Source organism: Anastrepha ludens, chromosome 6, assembly GCF_028408465.1.
Source record: "Anastrepha ludens isolate Willacy chromosome 6, idAnaLude1.1, whole genome shotgun sequence".
Taxonomy (NCBI): domain Eukaryota; kingdom Metazoa; phylum Arthropoda; class Insecta; order Diptera; family Tephritidae; genus Anastrepha; species Anastrepha ludens.
The window spans coordinates 101,699,695-101,724,754 of record NC_071502.1 but is presented as its reverse complement, the minus strand read 5'-3'; the positions used below and the strand labels follow the sequence as shown (position 1 = coordinate 101,724,754).

General features: G+C 38.7%; 1 protein-coding gene across 1 annotated transcript; it reads right to left on the bottom strand.

The window, feature by feature from the left end:
- Positions 1-516: 516 nt before the first annotated feature.
- Positions 517-24,851, bottom strand: LOC128866502 (neural cell adhesion molecule 1). The gene is made up of 7 exons (XM_054107307.1): positions 23,641-24,851; positions 5,565-5,837; positions 5,170-5,492; positions 4,703-5,098; positions 4,465-4,626; positions 1,554-1,755; positions 517-1,411 (listed from the first exon to the last, which is right to left on the bottom strand). Exons 1-7 carry the CDS (start codon positions 23,708-23,710, stop codon positions 1,245-1,247), a joined length of 1,593 nt encoding a protein of 530 aa, XP_053963282.1. The 5' UTR covers positions 23,711-24,851; the 3' UTR covers positions 517-1,244.
- Between the last annotated feature and the right edge of the window lie 209 nt (positions 24,852-25,060).

The following is a 25,060-nucleotide window of genomic DNA, read 5'->3' as shown; positions in this document are numbered from 1 at the left end:
ATTGAAATTATAAAATAAATAGTCAAAACTTATGTTGTGTGCACTTTCTTTTGACGTTGACTGGATATATATAATTGGTGCTTACAATCTTTGTTGGTTGTTGTTCGATGAGGGACCTATAGTTTTATACCGCTTCCGAACGGCAGATGGTTATTCTTTAAGACGCTTTTTCATGGCACTTAAGTTTTTAAGGGTAGAAAAATATCTGCATCGGCATGAAAAAATTAACTTTAACTTTGGAGATTAGCTGAGAAAACGGTGCTTTTTTTTGACGTGACAGACTAGCAAGTACAGCACTCAGACACAATTAAGTTCATTGTACTGCACTCGGACTCCCTTTTCAATTTTCATTAAATCTACTCGACCTCCGAAGAAATCTGAGTAGATCTTGTGCTGCCAAGGAGCCAAGGTGGTCGCTTCTTAACACATCAGTGCCAAGGACCGCAAGCTTGATTCGAGCGAAGGCGCTTAATATTAGAATTTTTTTAAGACTTTTTGCTTTAAAACAATTGCAAGAAGTATTAACGTAAAAGTTTATTATGTACATTTCACTGCATCTTATCAAAGGTAGAGCTACATACATACATATTTATAACATGTGGCAAATTTTGTATACGGTATTATTATTACTATTTATTTTTTATTTATTTTCTTTATATCGCATATAAACAGAATTATCACCACTTTACACATAAATATAATATTTAAAATATTTGTTTCTGACTCGATTTTTTTGTTTAGTTCTATGTTTGGCACCATCGGATTTGCATGCACATACAAAGTGGCGCAAAATTAATCACGCTATAGGAGGATTTAAAATTTTTGCAAATTGGCGTCGTACGTCAAGCATATTTGGCAGCTGCAGTCTACAAACATACAAGCAGACAAGCAATGGAGCGCGTAAGATTCAAAATAAAGATTTCCATACATAAAATCATTTTTTTTGTTTTTGGAAAAAAAGTATTCAAAAATAAAAGTATATGATTTACGTTGCGCCACTTTGCATAAATAATCCTGTAGGACTTAACGCCTTTGCGCTGCAGGCTTTTTAAAATACGCTTAATACTACAACATACAGTTAAATGAATAAATATTGTGCTTATATGTATGTATGTGAGCGTAAATTAAAATACTATTTACTTATATACTCATGTAGATGCACATACACACATACATACATACATACATATATGCATCTGCTTCATATACTCGTATACATTTTATTTTAGACTCTTTGGTAACTTTTATAAAACCCAGCTTTTTGGCCACATAAAAATCGCGCAAGCACCGATGACACCAAGGAGCGCGTGCGAACAACTCAAAGCAGCACTGCTATTCGCACTTTTCGAGCCGCCACCAAAACTGGCTACAGCTATCATATTTCCCGGCGCGCCCGCTGTATCCAGATCATCTGAGAGAGAGCAAGAAAAAAAAGTAATAAAATTTAACTTGTACAGTATTACGACAAAGGTGTTCCGGCAACTTGTTACGCATTACGTACAAGCCTACACCAACAACTTCAAGCATCTACTCGTCTATTTATGCATACCCACCTTCCTCATCATTATCATTATCATCATCTTTGATTACGAAATCATGCTGCGCGGAAAATGATGACCAGCCAATTGTATTTTTCGCTCTCATCCGCACGTGCCAACTCCCCGGTGTGAGTTCCATCTCATGAGTCACCTTCCAAATGTTACTTTCCGCATGACGGTGTGTATGCACCACAGACACCTTACTCCAAGTGTATGACTGTGGAATGTATATTAGAATTGAAAAAAGATACAGATATAGACGCATACATTCATACATATGTAGGGAGTAAACATGTAAGTGCGTAAGCATTTATGTAAATACCGATAAAGCTAAAGTCTCCCGATAAACTTAACCCACTCTACTCATGAACTAATTTAAATACCGCTGATAGCGTTTACAAGTATCTCACAGTGCGAGTCGGAAGTGGCGCAATCAAGTAAATAGTAAATAGTTAATAGGTGCTTCAAGCCCATTTACATAATCGAAAAATGTTTACCTAGTTAGTTAGAATACAAAAGTAGCAATAGAGAGTTGTATTAGAAGAACTGTGTGCGATAGCAGTAGAGGAAAACTTTCGAGAGTATTGCGAATGTGAGAGCAATTTGGTCATGCACTTGCACTGGTGTGCGAGGCATGATGAAAAGTATAATGATATGCCGCCTATCGTAGTACCGTTACTTTGCTCTCAGCGAATTTGACAATGAGTGACGTCATATTAGCAAAATTGGTGACCAGTATGCCCACATTCCCATTTTCGTAACTTGATTTAGCTTTTTGTTTTTGTTATTTAGTCTCGAAGTTTTAGCTCTTTCTTCATGACATTTTTCTAGCCTGTTCTAATTAAAATGTAATTTTTATAACTTCGTAAAATATACATTTTTTAAAAACTAGTTCAATATTTCACTCAGTTCTATTTAGCTTTAGTTTTTTTAACATCTGGTTGCATTGCCCGCGATTTCGGTTATTGTTGGTGTTCTTCTCCTTTCAGCAGTCAAATTTCTCCCTCGCTACTGTAGTGTTGCCTAGCTTTGGGGAAAAAAACGCACTAAAATGCCCATTTAAAGAAACTATAATACCAAATTTTTATTGAGTTACTTAAAGAACTTAATATGCGTGACAAATTGTTTTTAAAATGTGCGTTTTTTTAAATAAATCTGTTATGGTTATGTAAAGGGTGATTTTTTAAGAGCTATAGGAAAGTTTTTCATGCATGAACTTTTTATTTAAATCGATAGTACAGTCCATATAATTTAATGTTTGAAGATTATTTCATGCAAATATTGACCGCGACTGCGCTTCAAATTGGTAGCTCTTGCAATTCTTCTGGCTGATCTTCACTCCAAAATCGACAATTCTGCTTATTTACGTACCCATTGATACAAAATGAGTTTCGTCGCTGAACAAAATTTTTCGATAAAAAAGTGGATCTTCGGCCAACTTTCCAAGAGCCCATTCACCAAAAATGCTGCGTTGCGGTAGGTCGTTCGGCTTCAATTCTTGCACCAGCTGTATTTTGAAAGGCTTCACACCTACATAAATCCTTTCGCAAAATTTTCCACGTTGTTGAGTAACAGAGGCCCAATTGCTGCGAACGGCGACGAATCGATAATTGATGGTCATCATATACAGCTGGCCGATACAGCTGCGATATTTTCTTCAGTTCGCACTCTACGTAAGCGTGTTGGTGGTTTAATGTCCAATAATGTAAATTTGGTTCTAAATTTAGTCACAATAGCTCGAATAGCCGCTTCAGTGGGTCGATTAAACTGACCATAAAATGGAAGAAGCGCGCGATAAACTTTCTTAACAGAACCCGCATTTTTTAAATAAAATTCAATGATTTGCAAGCGTTGTTCGTTTGTAAGACGATTCATGGTTAAATTATAGACCAAACTATAGATGTTTGACACTGAAACAAAACACGAAACGTGCGTCAGTTGTTTAAACCAACTGTTTAAAAAGATAATAGCTAAAAAATCACCCTTTTACTTTGAGTCACGTGACTTTTTATATATATTACTAATTTTAGTAAAGAAAAGCTAAAATAAATTTTTGTATAAAGTTTAAGTACTAGTAAACAATGTAAACCATTTTTTTATATTTATTTCTATTGTTATCCCTTCTTTTTTTAGCGCATTTTTGGCTCTGCTGGACGTATTTAACCCCTTAAACACGTCGTTTGTGCATCATTTGGAGACGATGTTTTGCCTGCCTTCGTATGCCTTTATAAAAAAGTTGATCAATAATGATAGATTACAAGCATGGTGAAAAAAATTCAGAAGGTGAGGCCAATATCAGACCATTAACTGGCACTCAGCGAATTCAATATTCTTTCGCTAGTCGTAATCTCGCTAATTCCCTTAGTAATCTATCATTCTTGGACTACAAGGTTAGGCCTTTCGAAGCAGAGTTGTGCGAGTAACTTCGTCTGCCACGTCATAGAGGGTTCGGCAGTAGAATTGTGCCCGCTCACTTCACACGTATTCTTAAGGTCTTCCAACCAGTTGCCTTGGTTGTTCAGACGGCAATGAAGTAACATGGAAACCACTGGCACATCCTCTGCTACGTCAACAAATCAACTGATTGCTTCTAAATCCCTGAGAGCCGGTTCACGGTCTGGTGTTGCGCACATCTCTGCATTCTGTACATCGTACAAGCTGATCGCTTGTTAGGGTGAAGCCAATGCATTAAATTCAACATTTTAATGCAGACGATTGGTTTTCGTTTACGCGGAAATGAACGTATAACTATTTTGATAATTGCCTAAACAGAAACGATTGCCCTTTTTCGGTAAATGTTAAATTTAACGTTACGATGCATTCTTCTTTCTGGGTTAAAATACTTTTGGATGCAATAGATTGGCCAAACTAATTTTTATTCCCCCGTTAAAATTTAACCTTAAAAATAAACTACAATAATACTTACGCCCGCCATCTTGTAATCCAATATCGCCTCAGATAGCGGTTGTATGCTACGCACTAACCAACGTATAATCGCTTTTCTACCACTGATCTCCATGTCCTCCAGCTGTGGGTGTTCCGGCTCATAGATGATATGCACGTTTGTCTCATCCCGACCGATGGTATTCTAGACAGATTTTTATTAAAAACAAAAAAAAAATTGCGCATTAATTGCCGTTCAATCTATCTCATCTCAGTCTTACCTGCACTCGACATGTATACTCGCCGAGATCCTTTGCGCTCATATCCATCACCGTCAAGATCGAACGTTTGCGCCCCTTATGCGTCACCTCGTTAAATGCATATTTATATGAATCATTCAAAGTTTTATCATTTCGTAGCCACGACACTCCACCAGCTGGATTAGCTATATAATCACAATACAATTCGGCATCGCCGCCTTTCTCCGTATTGACAAAATGCCGATAGGTGGAGACCTTAGGTTTAAATACAACTTCAACGACGATCATGGCATGCGGCGGTTCCTGTGAACGATCGTCGGCCAGACACTGATAGATGCCACCATGTACGGTGTCCACATTGTCTATATAGAGTTGTTCGCCTAAAACACGTTCCACTACTGTTTCGGCGCGCTTGCCCTTCAATAGAAATTTACAAAGTTTACTTAAGTGTTAAGAAAACTTCGACAGCACACAAATGATTAACTCACATCTATAAACCATTTGATTTGCACATTTTCCAGTGAATAGTATTTACATTCACAGTGATGTGGTTCGCCTTGACGAAATACGACACTGCCGTTGGTCACTTCTTGCCCATCGCAGAATATCATCAAGCTTTCATCGACCTCTACTAGCGCATGCATACGCACCTTCTCGGGCAACACTTCGCAATAGTAATCGCCAGCATCCTTAACTGTCACATTCTGAATGATTAGCGAGTTATTCTTGAGCACATCCACATTGGGGGATATGACGAATTGTCCTGTCGCAATCACAATTTTACCCTTGTACCACATGATCACATTATTTGCTGTTCCAGATAATAAAATTCAATTGATGGTTAGAGGATAACTTAGCTGGCGCTTGTACTTTGGCTACTCACCTTGAATGTTCCGCACCGCACAATCGATTCGTACATTTTGGGCTGGTTGTGTGTAAATTTCCACTTCCGGTTCCACAAAAAATGGTGGTTGTGCCCTGAGCTCCGCTGGTTTCATCTGTGGCTCCTCTTCTAAAACTGCATCTTCGTAATCATCATCTGGCTTCTCATCAATATCGCCATTTTCATCAGCGTCCGCATCGTCTTCGTAGTAGTAGTCATCTCTTACGTAATCGGTGTCGCCGTCGTTGGTCGTAGTAGGCTCGGCAGACGCTTCTGAAAATGAGTTAAGTAATGAAAATTTGCACCAACTTTTTGTTTTTTAGTTGAAGTGAGTGATTTGTAAAAATGCTAATGGAATAATTGATACATTCAATTAGCACTAGTTCAATAACCTATACAGGAAAGAGACATAGGAAAAGAGTGGAGAAAATTTCACAACAAAAACAAAACAAAAACACACTAATTGAAGGGTTTTTGTAATGTTTAATATTCTTTGATGTGATTTGCATGTCTTGAAGAAAATTTTACAAATTAATAAATCATAGGAAAATTCCAGGAAAACTTTATTCTAATGTAAATTATTCTCGAATAGAAGCACTTGAACTTCAAATAAATAATGTGAGTATATCCGTAATTTTCATATTTGTTTGATAGAGCATTCGGAACAATTGAGTACGGAATGCGAACTGTGACTGTTAAAACACGATACTGGTAAATATTCCGTTTTATTAGTTCACACAAATTTACTTATTATCACCTTCAATATAAATACTTACATATACCTATATCGTATACTGGGTGCGCACGCCTTTCACCAACGGATGCCGATTTATTTATGGGGTTAGGGGTAGTCAGATTTTTGAAAAAATTGGATTTTATTTGCATTTTTCTTAAGTATAATATCTTAAAAATATTGTGTGAAAATTTTAAGTAAATCCAACAAATACTTTCGAGTTATTCAAAAATTAACAAAGGGCGCTCGGCGCAAAACTTTAAATGCGTTTTTCTCAAAACTATGTTTTTTGAACTGGTGATCACAGCATCCGATAAAGCAACGCTTGGAGTGTTTGAGAGAAAGAGTCGGCGTAAGATTTTTTGTCCTTTGCACGTTGGCAACGGCGAATGTCGCAGTCGTTGGAACGAGGAGCTGTATGAGCTTTACCACGACATAGAGGAATGGGATCCACACAAACAGCGATAACTTTCCAATTATTAATTTTTTTTTTAATTTTGCTAAAATCAAGTCGAAACATGATGTATTAATGCTATGTTCTTATTTTTGTAAAATAAAGCAATTGACTAGCAAAAAAAATATTGAAAATCATCATTTTTTTGGGCCTCTGACTACCCTTAACCCCTTGTGTTAGATTGCAAAACTCATAGAGCTGGACGCATCTCGCTCCCTGAAGGCCTAACTTATATTATTTGAGGATAATTATTTAAGGTATTTGAGGATAGCTTGAAAGCAAAACTAATTTGCTTTCATTTTGATCAAAATTTACTGAACCTTCACGATTTTTTTACGCAGCTTTAACTTATTGTAAAGGATCATCCAGGATAGCTGGTTGTGCGTTGGGTTTGGGACCCGCCACTTAAAAATCCCCCCCCAATGAAAAGTTTGAAAAAGCCTCGGATGAGACCTGCCTATACTGATGACGACCCCTGCAAACGAAATAAGAAATATGATTTGAGGGCATGCACCTGGAATGTCCGGTCCCTTAATGGGGAAGGTGCCTCTGCCCGGCTGGTTGATGTCCTCGTGAGAGTAAAGGCTGACATCACTGCCATCCAAGAGATGCGATGGACGGGGCAAGGTAAGAAAACCATAGGACCTTGCGACGTCTACTACAGCTGCCATGTAAAGGAGCGCAAATTCGGTGTCGGATTTGTTGTGGGAGAGAGACTTCGTCGCCAAGTACTGTCGTTCACTCCGGTGGACGAGCGTCTCGCAACAATCCGCATCAAAGCCCGTTTTTTTAACATATCGCTAATTTGCGCCCACGCCCCGGCGGAAGAGAAGGACGATGCGACCAAAGATTCTTTCTGTGAGCGCCTGGAACGCTCCTATGAGCGCTGCCCCCGCCACGACATAAAAATCGTGCTTGGCGACTTCAACGCCAGGGTGGGCAAGGAGGGAATTTTTGGTCCCACAGTCGGAAAATTCAGCCTGCACAACGAAACATCCGGTAACGGACAGAGGCTGATCGACTTCGCCGGGGCCCGAAACATGGTAGTCTGCAGCACCAGATTCCAGCATAAGAAGATTCACCAAGCCACCTGACTGCCGGCTGAGCTATTCAAACATAGTGGCGAGGAGCTGGTAAGGTGCATGCATCAGCTCCTATGCAAAATATGGTCGGATGAAAGCATGCCTGCCGATTGGAATTTAAGTGTGCTCTGCCCAATCTATAAGAAGGGCGATCCGGCAATTTGTGCCAATTACCGCGGGATTAGTCTTCTAAATATCGCCTATAAGGTTCTAGCGAGCGTATTGTGTGAAAGGCTGAAGCCCACCGTCAACCAACTGATTGGGCCTTATCAGTGTGGCTTCAGACCTGGAAAGTCCACCATCGACCAAATATTCTCAATACGCCAAATCTTGGAAAAGACCCATGAAAGGAGAATCGACACACACCATCTTTTCGTCGACTTCAAAGCTGCATTCGACAGTACGGAAAGGAGTTACCTGTATGCCGCGATGTCTGAATTTGGTATCCCCGCAAAACTAATACGGCTATGTAAGATGACGTTGCTCAACACCAGCAGCGCCGTCAGAATTGGGAAGGACCTCTCCGAGCCGTTTGATACCAAACGAGGTTTCAGACAGGGTGACTCGCTGTCGTGTGACTTCTTTAACCTGATGTTGGAGAGCATCGTACGAGCCGCAGAACTTAATCGCTCAGGCACAATATTTTATAAGAGCGTACAATTGTTGGCGTATGCCGATGATATTGACATCATCGGCCTTAACAACCGCGCTGTTAGTTCTGCCTTCTCGAACGAGGACAAAACGAAGTACCTCCTGTCTTCAAACAAACAGTCGGCGCACTCGCGTATCGGCAAACACGTCACTGTAGACAGTTATAATTTCGAGGTTGTAAAAGACTTCGTCTATTTAGGAACCAGCATTAACACCGATAACAATGTCAGCCTTGAAATCCAACGTAGAATCTCTCTTGCCAACAAGTGCTACTTTGGACTAAGTAGGCAACTGAGCAGTAAAGTCCTCTCTCGACGAACAAAACTAACACTCTACGAGACTCTCATCATGCCCGTCCTAACGTATGGCGCAGAAGCTTGGACGATGACAACATCCGATGAAGCGGCGCTTGGAGTGTTCGAGAGAAAGATTCTGTGTAAGATTTTTGGACCTTTGCACGTTGGCAATGGCGAATATCGCAGACGATGGAACGATGAGCTGTATGAGCTTTACGACGACATAGACATAGCGCAGTGAATAAAGATCCAGCGGCTACGTTGGCTGGGTCATGTCGTCCGAATGGATACAAACGCTCCGGCTTTGAAAGTATTCGATGCGGTACCAGCTGGTGGTAGCAGAGGAAGAGAAAGGCCTCCTCTGCGTTGGAAAGATCAGGTGGAGAAGGACTTGGCTTCACTTGGTGTGTCCAACTGGCGCCGGTTAGTACGAGAAAGAAACGACTGGCGCGCTTTGCTAAACTCGGCCAAAATCGCGTAAGCGGTTATAGCGCCAATTAAGAAGAAGAAGAAAGGGTCATCAGTTTAGAGTTAGCGGATATAAATCGAAATAAAACATCGAAAATTCAATTTGATTTTGTAATACATATTTATTATTTTTGTGTAGAACCAATCACAACATTCTTTTGTTTTAACCACCGTAACCACAATTTCGAATGACTCGTTGAAGTACATCGGTCGGTATCTCGTGAATAACTTTAGTAATGTTGGCTCAATCGAAGCTGGTTTATCCACAAAGCATTCAAACTTTACATACCCCCACAAGTAAAAGTCCAAAGGTGTGATATCACACGATTTTGGTGATCACTCTATGGGTCCGTAACGAGAGATAAATTGCTCACCGAAACGACGACGCAGTAAATCCATTGTTTCACGAGCTGTATGACAAGTAGCGCCGTCCGCCGTCTTGGTGGAACCAAATGATGTGGAGATCACGGGCTTCAATTTCAGGCATTAAAAAGTCGTTTATCATGGCGCGATAGCGTTCGCCATTCACTGTTAGATTGAAGAAGCCCATAGGCCGCACCAAACGGTTGTTTTCAATGGGCGTAATGGTTGTTCTTGAATAGCTTCGGATTGCTCTTTAGCACAAAATTTTGCAGGCCTCATTTCCGAATACCATAAGTTAGCCTGAGCGCGCAATTTACACTTTCCATAGAGCGTCGATTTTCATAATACAATTGAACGATTTGTAAAAGTTGTTGAGCTGTAAGTTTTCCCATGATGAAATGTCAATGAATACTGAAAAAATTATACATTTAGTTTGACAGCAGACGGCGTGATCTGTGAAAAAAGCTCTATTGTAAATAGTACTTCCAATCTGGTCACCCTTTATATTTATAAAATCAATCCATACAATTTTCATTAGCTGCAATAACCTCCTCGATCCGAGTCCGGAAACGATTGCATGCCCGAATCACATGATCTTTATTCATATTGACCATAACGGTATTAATTGCAGCCTTCAGAGAAGAAATAGTGTTATGAGGATGCTTATTGGTTCCACGCTCAACTATGCCCCATACGTAGTAATCCAGGGTGTTAAAGTCTGTGAAGTTAGGCGGCCATAGGTTCGGTGTTATGTAGTCATGGAAATTTTCGGTCCTCCACTCTTCTGTCGCTATCGCTTTGTGTGAGGGAGCAGAGTCGTGCCGTAAGATAAATAGCCTGTCGTCGCGTATTCTATCAACCCAGCGTTTCACTACAGTCTCTAGAACCCAGACTAGAAGTGTGGTCACATGGCATGTCCTTTGTTCCTCGCAACACTTAAAACTACAACAGTGACTGGAAACTTCGTGTGCTTGATTAAAGGAACCTCTATAAGATTGGAATCATCTGTCATTACTGCGGTTGGTATTTCGGTCTTGGTCAAAATTTTTTTTCGTCAGAAGAAAACATAAAAGCTCAGGCGCTTAAGGGTTTTAATTTGTTTTAGAAGGCGTTTTGATTGAATAACTCATTTTTCTCGAATTTGATTTGACATAAACTGTCTTCTGCGCATAACATAGGATTCATACCGCAGATCTTCATGAACAACGCGGCGGATAAGATCCTCGTAAACATTAAGCTCCCTCGCATGGTCCATCAGTGATTTTGAAGAGTTCTCGCCAATGATCGCTTACATTTATTAAATAACTGCCGCACATCGGACAGGTTCAGAACGTTCCTCTTATTTCCGCTTTTTGCACCAAATGCTGCATATCCACCTGATGCTTCCAATTTAAGGCAAACCTTATGAACGAATGAACGGGCGCACTTAAGAAAATTAGAGATTTCTAAATCGGTATGATAAGTCCATGTCTCTTCATTTCTTGAGTTAAGTTGTAGCCCATCATGTTTTATCTGAAAAAGAGCCAAAAGAAAAGTAATGGTTTTGGGAAGTTACGGTCATATGCATATCCTCAAATACCTGATGCTCCCTGTATATATGCCAGCGAATTATTTGCAGTAAACAAATTGTAAATAATACTATGGAAATAAATACTTGCCGTTATTTATTAATGAAAGTAACTTTATTTTTTTTTTTAAGAAACAATATATATGACGATTTTCGTTATTTTCAAATTTACAAAACCTCTTTAAAACCAATCCTCGATTAGATAATGTGATTATCGTTTTCTTTTTGGTTACGATTGCCTTTAATACAAAGCAGCGCAAAAATAATCCCCATTTAGGAAGATTTATAATTTTTGCAAATAGCGTCGACGTCAATCATATTTGGCACTTATGAAGTAGACAGCTGCAGTCTACAAATAGGCAAGCAGTAGAGGGCGCAAAGGCCAAAATAAAGATTTGCAGCACTCAAATTCAAATTCACCCAAAATCACAATAATTTTGGTTTATTGCGTAATAAAGTTATTAAAAAACAAAAGGGAATGATTAATTTTGTCCTTGAAAAGGTTATCCAGGATTCAGATATAAACACAAAGGGGACTGTTTTATTTATTTCGGTTTAGTTGGTGGCTTACGTGGACGACATAGACATTATTGCATCCTCGTTGCCTAGTTTGAAGAAGCCTACGGAAAAAGTATAGAAAGAGCAGCAAAAAATGTTGGTTTAGAAACAAATGAAACCAAAACTAAAGCGCTTTTTTCAACTTCATTGGACTTAATTGGTTTCGAAGTAGAGAAAGAATTTAAGTACCAGAAATAACCATTAATCAGGACAAAAAAGTTTCTGTAGAAATTGATTACAGAATCCTTAAGGCGAACTGCTGCTATTTCTCTTTGTGTAAATTTCACTGTACAGCTCAATTATTATTCCCACTTCGCTATACGGTAGTGAAACCTCAGAGATGCGGATATACAGAAGCTGCTGATCTTTGAGAGGTGTTTCTGTGAAAAATCTGTGGCGCGATATGTAATAAAGGTAAGAGGTCATGAACTGGAAAAACTATACCTGTTACTGTCTGTTATAACGACAATAATGATCCATAGACTGAAATGGGCAGATCATACATTATGGGCTAATACCGATTACCAACCCCAACAAGTGCTCTTTGGACAGGGCCTCAGACAGAGCAGATGGGGCTGCACTGCTCAGCTGGATTGGCGGAGTAGATGAAGACGCAGGTTTTTTGGGATTTCGGGTATGGCGGGCATAGGCACGAAACCGAGGCAATTGCACAATTGGCTGAAGTAGACGAAGAACCAATCAGGATGATTCTATGAACTCATGAAAAAGCTGCATATAGGTGTCTATTAGAGAAAATAAATTCTTATCCTTCGAAACGTCTGAAATTACGCTTTGCATTCTGTCAAAAAAGTACCGGGGATCGTTCAATAAAAAGCAAAATATGAAGCTATTTAATCATCAAAATTTATATTGTCGCCTTCAAAATAGGCTCCATTCGAAGCAATACACAGATGCCAATGATTAGTCCAGTCATCAAAGCACCTTTTAAACGCGTTTGAAGAGATCTTCTTCAGCTGCTTCAGCGAATTCTCCTAATGGCCTTAAGCGGCGTCCGCGGAGTGGCAATTTAAGTTTTGGGAAAAGGAAAAAGTCACAAGGGACTAAATCCGGTGAATTCGGTGGTTGTTCGATGATATTTGTCAAGTTTTTGTTCAAAAAGTGTTCACAATATGAGCTTAGTGAGACGGTGCGTTATCATGGTGCAAGATCCATGAGTTTTCTTTCCACAAATTTGACCATTTCCTACGCACATTCACTTTCAACCGTCGCATATCTTCCTAATAATGTTCTTTATTTACCGTAGAATCATTTGGAACGATTCCCGAGTGCACAACACCATGATAATCGAATAAAACGAGTGGCATCACTTTCACTTTTGACCGACTTTGACGTGGTTTTTGGGGTTTCAGCTCATGTGGATAGCGCCATTTAGCCGCTGATGGTTTTCCAGCACCATTATCCTTGACTTTGACGACGTTTTCATCCGTTGAAGACGTTGATGGGCGACCAGATCGGGGCAAATCCTCCACGACTTCTCGGCCCTCTGCGAAAGCCTTATACTCGTAGACCCGTGTTTTTGATAAAGCATACTCGCCATAGGCTTCTGGAACATTTCCAACGATTCGGTAAACGAAATCCCGTTTAAAACACAAAATTTGTTCGATATTTTTACCCATAGTGACAATCGCAGAGCACACCTGCGGTTGACTGATATAATTAAATGCCAAAAACAATCTATTTGACCGATCTCGCTCAAACTCTGCGACACTATAGAGGACAGTTGTACCAACATTCCAGCAAAACATATGACATTAGACATCTGTATCTGTAACGCGCGCTTTTTAAATGACCAATTCCCGATATTTTTTTAACAGAATGTATTTATAGTCATAGCAAAGCCTACTTTTAGAGAAAATTGTGAGTTTAAAGCTGGGTATGAGTACTGTTTTATTGCTGTGCATAAATTTAGCTGTGATGGCGTACTCACCTGAGTGGTTTGCAACAAATCGAGCACCATTAGTTAATCCCTGATTAACGATTAGACAAAGAAAGCAACGGGTACTAAAAATATTGTATATTATTTTAAAAATTTAAGGTAGGTGGCAGCCCGTTTAAAAATATGACTGAATTAAAATTTCCACAAATACCCTTCATCTGGCACTAGTAATAGAAAAATTTACTAAAATTATACATATATTTAAATGTAGTTTTTAGGCCAGTCGCAACCCTCGTCAAAATTATTACTTCTGGATAAAAGTTAATTTGAATACCTTTCATTCGCTAAACACATTGCAATATTTTACTTTACTTGTATATTTAATTTTCTAAACGTTTAGACAGGCGGCAAATCAAATTCAAAAGTTAGTATATTTTTACTTAAGTATTTTTTACCTGTTTTTACCAAAAAAAAATGTCCAAGTGTTCTTAAAATTGTTCCTTTTAATACTTAACAATTTTTCTTTATTAAATAACAAATTCATTAATTACTTTTGTGTGCTGCTTGAATTTAATAATGACTAAAACACAAATATTAAATTATAACACATAAATAAAACATTGGTCATTCTAAGTAATTCAAAATTTCGGTCTTCCTAGTCTTAAGGAGGCGTCTGCACATATATATGTGCATATGTACGAGTATATCTATATGGTGCCACTCCTATATCCTTAAATTGCTCCATACGGCACTCGCTCTTCTGTTGTTCGCACCAGTGCTAGAAGTTTTCTTCTGTTAGCTCCTGAGGAAAGCATGACGCTTATACTTTCACAGCTACAACGCACTCAAATCTTCTTCCTCTTATTGCAAATATAACTTTTGAAAACTGAAAGATGTCACACAGCTCAAGAGCTGACAAATAAGGCGGATGGTATAACACTGGCATGCTGTGCACTTAACAGACAATGCGGCGTGAGTCGGCGCAATGAGCTAGCGGTACTCCTGACTTGTCCTTCCACAATTTTTATATCAAATTTGTCATAGAAATTCCTTTAGAATTAGACGAATACTTAACCGACATTTAGATCGAACCAGATTATTAATTTTCTCTATATTAAAATAATCACTAAAACCATCTAAAAGTACATAAAAGAAAGTGTATGCGATAAGCTTTAAATAGCGGTTTTTCCAAATTTCATTAAAAATTCACAACAATGTGCTGATCTACACGTGGCCACACAAAGAATCTATAGATTTCCCCTTGGTCACGGCCATGGCCAACGGAATTTGTTTACTTAAACGAAAAAGAAAGCTTCACTTCTTCCTTTGTTTGAGAAGGGAAATTATTTTCAGCAAGTCTTTCAGGCTTTTTCTGTAAACACTTGGTTATTTTTCAAATGTCAGTATCAAAGCAACGGTTCTTATGACCTTCATTAATAATGTATTGAACTATACCCACTTTGGTTGTGCTCTATAATTGGTTCAAGTTCGATTGGACGTACCAAAGAACCACAGTTCGCCAAGCCACCGGCCAGTTCGTTGACTTTAACACCACAGTGCCAGCACCCACATAAGCTCATTCCACAACTTACATTTCTGGACTATTTTTGAAGAGGAGCAAGCGGTTTCTAAGACCTTTAAAGCAACTGCGATATCACTTCATACCCTGATTTTATGACTGTCTTAGGAATCCTCAAACATATTTCAATGATTTTTGTTATTCATTTCAATGAAATCACCCTCTGTGGGCGATCTGATCTTCCATCATCACCATGCGTTTATCTATGCGATTCACAACATTTATGCCATTCATAAATTTTCGTGTTGGATAAACAATCATTTCCATATGATTTTTGAAGCATAAAAAGATAAAGCATGGTAAAAAATTTACCAAGTCAACATAAAAGTGAATCGCAGCTCTTCGTTCGAAACTCATTTACCCACGCAGAACAAAATATGCCTACAAAGATGACGCAATAACTAAACAAGAATGAAAGAATATAGATTACGCAGAGTGAATTGGCAAAATGAACGTATGATAACTTTGCTGGGACATGTTAATTGTGGGTGAGGTATGTGAGAGAACTAAGAAAGGAGTGCCAAAATAGCGAAGATTTATAGGCCAGGCTGGAAAGTTAGGTTAGGTTAGATTAATGTGGACAAGGAAGAGAAAGTAAAAGATAGTAAAAAAGTTGTTTATAAGCCAAAACTTTAAATAAAAATAACCAATTATGTCGGTATAACAGCTGATTCTGTAAAATTTAGTGAGATACGAGTACCGGTACCGCGATATGCGCAACCCTCTGTATTCTACCGTCCTGAGACTACTTTTTGCATCACTTCGGGAAGGCCTAAAACGGCATCAACCGATTCTATTCACCCACGTCTGGGTCTACCGTATTTGTAGACAGCTTTCATACTATAGGCTCGTATTCTTGTGACTCTATCTGTGCGGCATTGCTTGACGTCACTGTGACGAGATCTATCTTTTTTTCCGTAGTACGTTCTCGATGTATCTCTGTAACGCGTTCCAGCTGTCCTCGGGTTCGAGAATTTCGCTGATTATGTTGCTCGGCGCGATGTTGCTAATCTGCTTCCTCAGAGCATCTCTTTCCGCGAGCTATCTATCACAACTACAAAACGTGTGTTCAGCGTCCTCGCTCGGCGCTTCACAGTCTATGTATGCTCTTGGTATCGCTTACCTTGCCCATGCGATATAGGTATCTCCGGAAGTATCCGTTGCCCGAGAGGAATTGAGTTAAGAAGTAATTCACTTCCCCGAAGTTCCTTTGGACTATTTGCCTATTGATGGAATGAGTTTCGCCGTCCATCTGCCACTCGGTTTTACCACTGCATCATGGTTTGACTTCTCCGTTCCAAGACGCTAGTGATGGTGTATTTCTTCTTGTAGTCTCACGCATCCATGTGGTCGACGGGTATCTCTCCGCTGCTCACAAAGTCAGCAGCGCCATAGACAGTGCGGTAGGCTGAGGTAACTCTGAGTGCCGCTGTTCGTTGCACAGCGGCCAATGCTTTGCGCTTAGCTTTGAAGTTTAACACAATTCCCCTTACTTCGCTACCGTACAGGAGAATTGAGTTCGAGGCCGCCATGATTAACCTTAACCTACAGTATTTATGAAACTGGAGAAGTCATTGTTGGTTGCCGTAGCCGAATGGGCTTGTACTTGACTACGTAGGGCAGGGATTCGTAACCAACTGTGGGTATGCAATATTAAATGATAGAAAAAGTGTTTCCTAATAGCGGTCGTCTCTCATGTCTCTCACTCATGCCGACGAGTTCGGGAATTTTGAATGAATGTTCAGTTAATTGTTGACAGCTGCTTTGCTTGCAAAAAGATGGACCAGAGAACCGGTATCAAATTTTGTGTGAAAAACGAATTTAAGTGCGCCGTTGCACTCCGTATGTTGACTGTGTCATACGGAGAAGCTATTTTGGACCAAAGCAACGTTTATCGGTGGTACAAAATGTTCTCAGAAGGCCGAGAAGATGAGAACGACGAAAAGCGTGCCGGTCGCCCGAGCACTTCAACAACAGACGAAAAAATTGATGAAGTGAAGAAAATGATATTGGTCAATCATCGAATCACGGTTAGAGAAGTTGCTGAGGACCTAGACATATTGATTGGCTTATGCCATTCGATTTTTTTCAATGATCTGGGCATGAGACGGGTCGCCGCAAAATTCGTACCAAAACTGCTCAATTTCAACCAAAAGCAGCATCGCATGAACATTGCTAATGAGATGTTGGACTCTGTTCGCGGCGACTCAAATTTGCTCCAGAGGGACATAACTGGTGACGAATCGTGGGTTTATGGTTATGACGGGGAAACCAAAGCTCAATCATCTCAATGGAAACTGCTGCACGAACCAAGACCGAAAAAAGCGCGCCAAGTTCGGTCGAATTTAAAAGTTTTGCTTACCGTTTTCTTCGATTGCAGGGGCGTTATGCATCATGAGTTCTTGTCACAGGGTAAAACGGTCAATAAGGAATATTACCTGCAAGTTGTGGGCAATTTGCACGAAGCAATCTGCCAAAAACGCCCGGACTTGTGGAAGAACAAAAATTGGCTCTGGCACCTGTGACTTTTTCTTGCCCCCGAAACTGAAGAGAACCATGAAAGGACGATGCTGCGCTACGATTGACGAGATAAAGGTGGCATCGAAGGAGGAGCTGGACAAAATAAAAAAATTGTTTTTTAAGTGCTTCGAAGATTGGAAAAAACGTTGGCAAAAGTGCATAATATCTCATGGGGATTACTTTGAAGGGGACAAAATAGATATTAATGAATAAATAAATAATTTTTGAAAAAAACACAAAAATGGTATATGTAAGTAAAAAAATGGCTTTTTAGAGTGTTGATTAATGGAAAAAGAGGCAAATGAAAGCTCAAAAAATACCCCATTTCAATCACTTTTTGAATATTTATTATGCATGTTTTAGCAGCGCTTTTATCCATCATTTGAAGAAGCTCTCTGAAGGCTGCAATCCCGTGCTTGGTTTGCTGGGTAGATGCATACCTGCATATATACATATACATTGAATATTCGTTTATCTAAAACGTCAAAACGCAAAAAGTCAATAATTCGCGCAAAAAGGTGCCAATTGAAAATAAATAAAAGCGATAGCGAAAATCTCGAAATCTCGAAAATCAGTGGACATGTTTGGATGGCCTAATTTTTGCCACTAGTGTTTTATCTGTTTATTTAGTTCTTGTTTTTGTTGTTGTGAATCACATGTTAATGATAAGAACACATGTTTTTTGAAATCTATCTATAAATATTCAAGCTTCTTCTATGCAAATGTATGCATGTATGTATGCAGATAAATTCACCTCTCCCATGTACATATGTATGTATGTGTGTAAATGGGTATGTATGTATTTTATTTGTACACAAATCAAATTGACTGACCGAATCGACAGATTGATCATTTCTAGATTCTCTAAACGCCTTCTGATCTACATACATACATATACCCTATGATCTGAAAGTATCGGGAATGTTTAAATAGAACAAAACAGAGTGAAACTTCAGGCAAATTTATTTTATCTCCTTCAAAATATGACCCGTCTGAAGCAATGCACATGTGCCAACGTTCAGCCCAGTCCTCCATGCACCCCTGGTAGGCCGACGAAAGGATGGCCTTCCGCTCCTTCGTCACATTCTCTTTGATCCCCTCTATCGACTGAAATCTCCTTCCACGAAGTGGTAACTTCAACGTGGGTAACAAAAAGAAGTCGCACGGGGCCATATCAGATGAATACGGTGCTTGCACGATGGTATTTACTTGTGGTTTGGTCAAATAATCCAGCACAATTTGGGCTCGGTGCGATGGCGCGTTATCATCATGCAAAATCCAAGAATTGTTTGCCCACATTTTCGGCCGTTTGCGACGTACAGCATCTCTCAAACGCTTCAAAACGGATAAATAATATTCTTTATTGACTGTCTGGCCCGATGGAAGGTACTCATGGTGCACCACGCCTTGGCAATCGATACCCGGTACCTTTTGATCATAGGGTATGCATGCATACGTACGCGCGTATATAGCCCCGCCCTTGATAATATGTAGTTTCGCTAATGCGGACAAAGGGAACTCTGCACATGTTTCAACAAATTTGTTTTACCAAATTTTTGGTTTAATTTTTGTATTTTGTTTTTTTATCTTATTTGGCAATTTACCCATTTTTCTGCAATTAAGCCACTATTTATAGCGGTTTATGTCATGAAATGTAAGAATGAGACTCTTTATCTTTTTTTTTTGGTGTTGTTTGTTTGTTTTTTTTTTAACTAAAAGGGGAAGTGAATTTGTGTAAATAAATTTGAACAAACTATACATATTAGCGCCTTTTTATACACCAACTACTTCGCTTTTTGATGGTTTATAGCTTAACATACATACATACATTCCTACAAATCGCACATTTACTGCAAGAGTATCATAATCCAAAAACAAAGTAAGTAAGTATGCTAAAGTTATCACCACCTCTTATTTTATGCGATATAAAAAATGTATTGCCATATTTGTTAACTGTATCTCATTAGATGAACGTGTTTTTTTTTTATTTAACTTAGTTTGGCAAACTTCAAACCTTTGAAAACTTCAAAACCGTTATTTTTTTTTTTTGAATTTTTGTCCTTTTGATTTTTCGAGTTATGCCGTTCTTGCTGCAAACGCGCGTTATGTAGTGCCTTCGGTTCAGTATAGGCAAAGTTGCTATCTTATCGGCTCCCGCCTATTTATCATATCAAAGTTTACCTTAAAAATTATCTTTACTCAGCGGTATGCAGTACCGAATCACAAGAATTCACAAACAAATTTACACATACATGCATATGTATGAATGTTCTAGGTGCATGATGTTGAATAAAAAGCCACCAATGCTAACAATAACAAATTTTATATCTCAGCAGCTTTGCTGTGGAAAAATCACGTAGTTTCACATTCCAGAAAGAATTGCCTTTGATTATGGACAACATTTTCTCGAGCAAATTTTTAATTAAATTGCAAGCTCTGCAGTGATAAACGTTCTTAAGACTAGTATCTTTTTTTGATAAAACAATAATTGTTGGCTATTTAAAATGATTAGGTCACAAGCAATAGCCAACTAGCACTTGCCAACGACTTGAGCAAGAATGGAGATACTTACTTCTAAGCTACTAAAATATTCGAATTTATGTGCATTTTTTTAAATGAAATCAGGAGGATGAAGCGGATAGATCTTTTGGTAGAAAGATGAGCCCCGAAAATTCCTCCCAATATTGGTAAATTTTTGTGTGTTATACTTGCTCTGCGTCATCGTCATTCAAGTAAAGTAAATTCGTGGTCTGGATGAGGCTTTCATCAACGAATGCCGATTTATTCATACCAAGCCATAACTCTCTAACTACCAACAGTACTATACGATTAAGAGAACTTTAAAGTATGCCAAATTAAGAAAACATATTCTCTAGGTAAGTAGGTAGGTAGGGTGGCTGTCGCAACGACACACTTAGACCTTTCGTAGGTCCATTGTGATACCACTAGAGCTTATCCTTACCCTATGGCTTCCTTTTCAAACCTTCCGGTAGCTTTAATAAACGAGCAAAGCTTCGCTATGTCCGTATAAAGAGTGCGCAGTAGGCCGGGTCGATTTGTGGGGAGGCAAAAAAATCGCCCATTGCTCTGTGAAAATCATATTCTAGGGATCAAAATAAGAAACTTTGCCGAAGGAACCATACCTCTAAAACGAATTCTGATGTCCCCCAATTTGGGTAGGACTTTTAGTGTCTTTTGTGGAGAGGCAAAAAAATCGCCCATTGCTCTGTGAAAATCATATTCTAGGGATCAAAATAAGAAACTTTGCCGAAGGAACCATACCTCTAAAACGAATTCTGATGTCCCCCAATTTGGGTCGAACTTTTTAGTTTCTTTTCTCATGTAAAGGTCAAAAATGGTGATATTTTTAAATGATTATATGGGGAACCCCCCAGGGGAGTTCCAGGGGGTGTGCCACTGCCATAGATGGATCGGCCGTCCAAAGTTAGTGGGGGTCGGTCATATATTTGGACTCGATTGGAGCACTCTAAATGGGTCAAAGTGGGATTTTTCGTTCGACCCAAATTGGGGGACATCAGAATTGGTTTTAGAGGTATGGTTCCTTCGGCAAAGTTTCTTATTTTGATCCCTAGAATACGATTTTAACAGAGCAACGATCGATTTTTAAATCGACCCGCCCTAGTGCGCAGCGTCCTCAGAGCTAATACATATTCCCTATTAGCAACTTAGAGTAAAAAAATGTAGAAATATTTTTTTAATAAAACTTTTTTATGTAAAACAAACGGAAGAACGACAAAGGCAGCCATGTAATGAAACCCACAAATCTTTAAAAAATTAGTAAGACTTTGGTAGGAGCACGCAAAATGGAAACTAATTTTCTTCAAGAAAATTGAGGATGACAGCAGGAATACCGCTAAACTCCTCTCTGAGCCCTTAACAATAAGGTAAAATAATACTTTGTAGGTTGATAACAACCTGCTAGTCTTTTCGCAAACGCGTGGAAGAGCAAGTTTGTAAGTCTCGATTTACACAGGGAAACATTTGAAAGGAAAACATTTTGCTCATGGGAGAAGAACGTACGGGAAAGAGAGAGGGGTTTTTCGTTCGAATTAATATCCGGCCAAGTACTGTCACTTCAACAGCATTCCCCATATATATGTATGGGGAACAACAACAACAACAAGAATAGAGGGGTTTTAGTTTCCCGTACTGGCGACACGCTTTGTGCTTGTTATTCGTAATGTCAAGCTTTAAATAAGTAAACGTCAAAAGGAACGAATATTGCCGGAAACAATTCTGTTCGTGTGACCGCGAATGAAACAACGAATAAGAATATCCGGCGTCGCTCTTCCAGATGTCTCTGTGTGTAAATCGGAACTAAGGAAAGCTCCCTTAGCGGCAGCATTTAGCCTTGCGAATGTCAGTGCTCTACTAATTATCGTGATCGGGGTCAACTCACGATAGTTCCAAAAAGTGTGCTATTTTAAAAGGATGAGACCAGAGAATTCGGTTTGAGTGGGTTGTTAAAAAGATAGGTGATGTCGTGTGGGGCTTCTGCAGATATTTAACATACATATGTTTGCTCTGTCGAGTCCTCTATCGGAGTCCCTCATGGAAAAGTAGAAGTTTAATCTGCCACAAATACGGATCGGAATTCAGCAACTTTTACGCGAGTCTCACGAGGCAACTCAAGCTACTGTTGGCCATAAATGTTTGGGGAACCTTGCTGAAGTGACAGTAATTGACCGATCCGTAATTGACCGAGTAATTGATCCGTGTCGTGCCGGATGCATTAGAACCGACTACTGTAGGAACCAGCAAAAATACACCAGCGTTGGGTGTTTGTCGGACTTGCAAGGTTTCCCAAGGCAGTCAGTTCTATGTAGCGCAATAATTCGAGGGTTTACAGGAATGTAACCTTTCTTAGATCGGTGAGCTGCACTCGAATATGTTTAAGGTGAATGGCTGTGCGGCGGTGGTCCCTCCACCTTTATTTATGTATAGGAGATGTAGGTTGGTGTTGCCTTTGTGCATATGAGGGAAGGTATTGTGCTGTCATAGGTAATGGTTTGGGCCACTTCATAATGTCCACACATTGGCTCTCAAATTCACCAGACACGAATCAATTGGATTATTCTCTTTGGGCCATTTTGGAGAGTAAGGACCGAATTAAAAGATTCACCAGTCTCGAGGCGCTAAAAAAGCCATTGTGAGAGAGTGGGCCAAAATACCTAGAAATCACATTCGGTCAGCTTGCAATTCGTTTCTGGACCGTCTCAAGGCCATAATCAAGACAAAAGGTGGTAATAACGGGCAAAAGTAAATTGATTCTTAATTTTGTATTATTTTCACACATTTTTTACTTTGAATTGAGTAAAAGTTATTTTCCAAACTAAATTTATGGCCTTTTTAATTGGTTATACTTTAAGTGCCGCACCCTGTACATAATACATATAAATATTATTTCCTTTTTTTATACTTTTCTCATAAGCGAACTTCTCCCATATGGGGACCATTTTTTTTAATCGCTTAGGTGTCCGCTTAGGAGAGAGTATACTGTACATATATACTGTGTATATACATATATATATATTAATTTTGTTTTATTAATAAATTATTCATGTTTTTTGTTTTTTGGTTTTTGAGGACTCCAATATTTTTGAAACAATGTTTCTTTGTCGAAATAAAAAAATAACTAGCATTACTCATTACGACTTCGAGCTCATTTTTCGTGTTCGAAATGTAGATCAGACCTAATAGCATTTTCAGCTTCATTTTCAACATAAGTCTATACATTTGTTCTAATTTCAGTAGTTGTTATCAACTTTTGAAATACAGCTGCCTTAATGCCTTAAGTACTCAGTAAAAGCATTATTCAATAGCACTGCAAATAATATTCAACAGGTGTTATCACAAAAGCGAAAAATTCAGATAATTCCACACTTACCAGTGCTGAACTGCAGGCAAAAAGTTGAAATAAATATGACTAAAAAGAATGTATGGCTTTTCATTTTCATTTTCTGTGTTTTTGTTGTTGTTTTTGACTTGCGTTGTGCAATATTATTTGTTCAGAATAAATTTGGTTTTAGTTTTATGTATTGTAAAATACATGTATTTATTTTTAATTTATTTTCCAATATTTATTTTGTATTCACTTTTTAAACAGATAATTGCTTTTTAAATTTTTTGTTTTCGTTTTTAATTGCTTTGTATTCTATAATTATGAGTGTAATTATATTTGTGTTGCTTCTTCTTTGCACAATTTAAGCCAATTATTTTCTCGGCAAAATTTTTTGCGTAAACTCCCAGGTCCTTATGCTAAATTCACTCAATACACAACAGCTATTTCGTTGAGTCTTTATTTATTTTACTTTATTTATGTGTTTCCAAAATCTTCAAATACTGCGTTTTTATGATTCACAAAATATAAACAGTCGTTTAATTTATAAATAGTTTTGGGAAAGTCTGCCAGCCGTAATTGCATTGCATTATTTCACTCTGCAGAAACTCAAATTTTCATATGTACAAATCTTCAATTATACACGCATGTGATGTACTAAATACCCGTACGTTCATGCACACATTTTCCAACGCGACCAAAAAAACACTGTATTGTACACAAATTTCTCGCGCTAAAATAAAATTCACACTTGTTTAGCAGGCAGAAAACAAATTACAAAAAAACAGAAAAAAAACTCATGCCAGCAGCTCATTTAGCCTCATATAAATTCAGTCGTATGTAAATGTACAAAGTTATATACGGAAAACTTGAATTCGATTTCATTTACAAAACAAGATTTTTTTATGGTATTTCCTAAATTCCACAGCCTCGCGCCCTTTGTGCAGCTTCTTTTTATGTTGACAAATTCTCGTAACTTTGTTTTTTACTTCCGTCAACGGATCAATTGCACTTGATTGAATATCATTTATCTGCTTATTAAATATTGACTAGCTTATTGTCGTGCTTTTTTGTTGTACTACCAAAACTAATTTAGAATCCAACTATTGAAATTAAGAATATTGTTCCCTGTACTAGTATTCACGTTGGTTGGTTGGTTGGTAGAGCGCGTAACAATACTTAACAGCGCTCGTATTTGAATCTTACTAAATGTTGGTACTATAGTTTAGCCATATAGTGGTTGTGCACCTTACCGCGTTAATGAATGAACTGTCAAGCACAAGTACAAAACAGGCCGCAGCCGGTTGGTGTATGTGCTTTTATCGTTTCGTTGCCATTACAGCTTTATCGGCCATTTCGCTTTGTGACTGGCAGTGCGGCAGAGTGGCCCAGCTCAACCCACTCGTGTTTTGCCGGCGCTTAGTCATGATGCGAATGGTAACACGAAATGGACTATGTAAAAAGTGGG

Excerpts from the sequence above, each read along its gene's own strand:
- LOC128866502 (XM_054107307.1), bottom strand. The coding sequence starts at position 23,710 with ATGAAAATGAAAAGCCATACATTCTTTTTAGTCATATTTATTTCAACT. Across the intron at positions 5,493-5,564 it reads TGCGGTGCGGAACATTCAAG|CAAATAATGTGATCATGTGG; the intron begins GTGAGTAGCCAA and ends TATCTGGAACAG. Across the intron at positions 4,627-4,702 it reads AGTATACATGTCGAGTGCAG|AATACCATCGGTCGGGATGA; the intron begins GTAAGACTGAGA and ends AAATCTGTCTAG.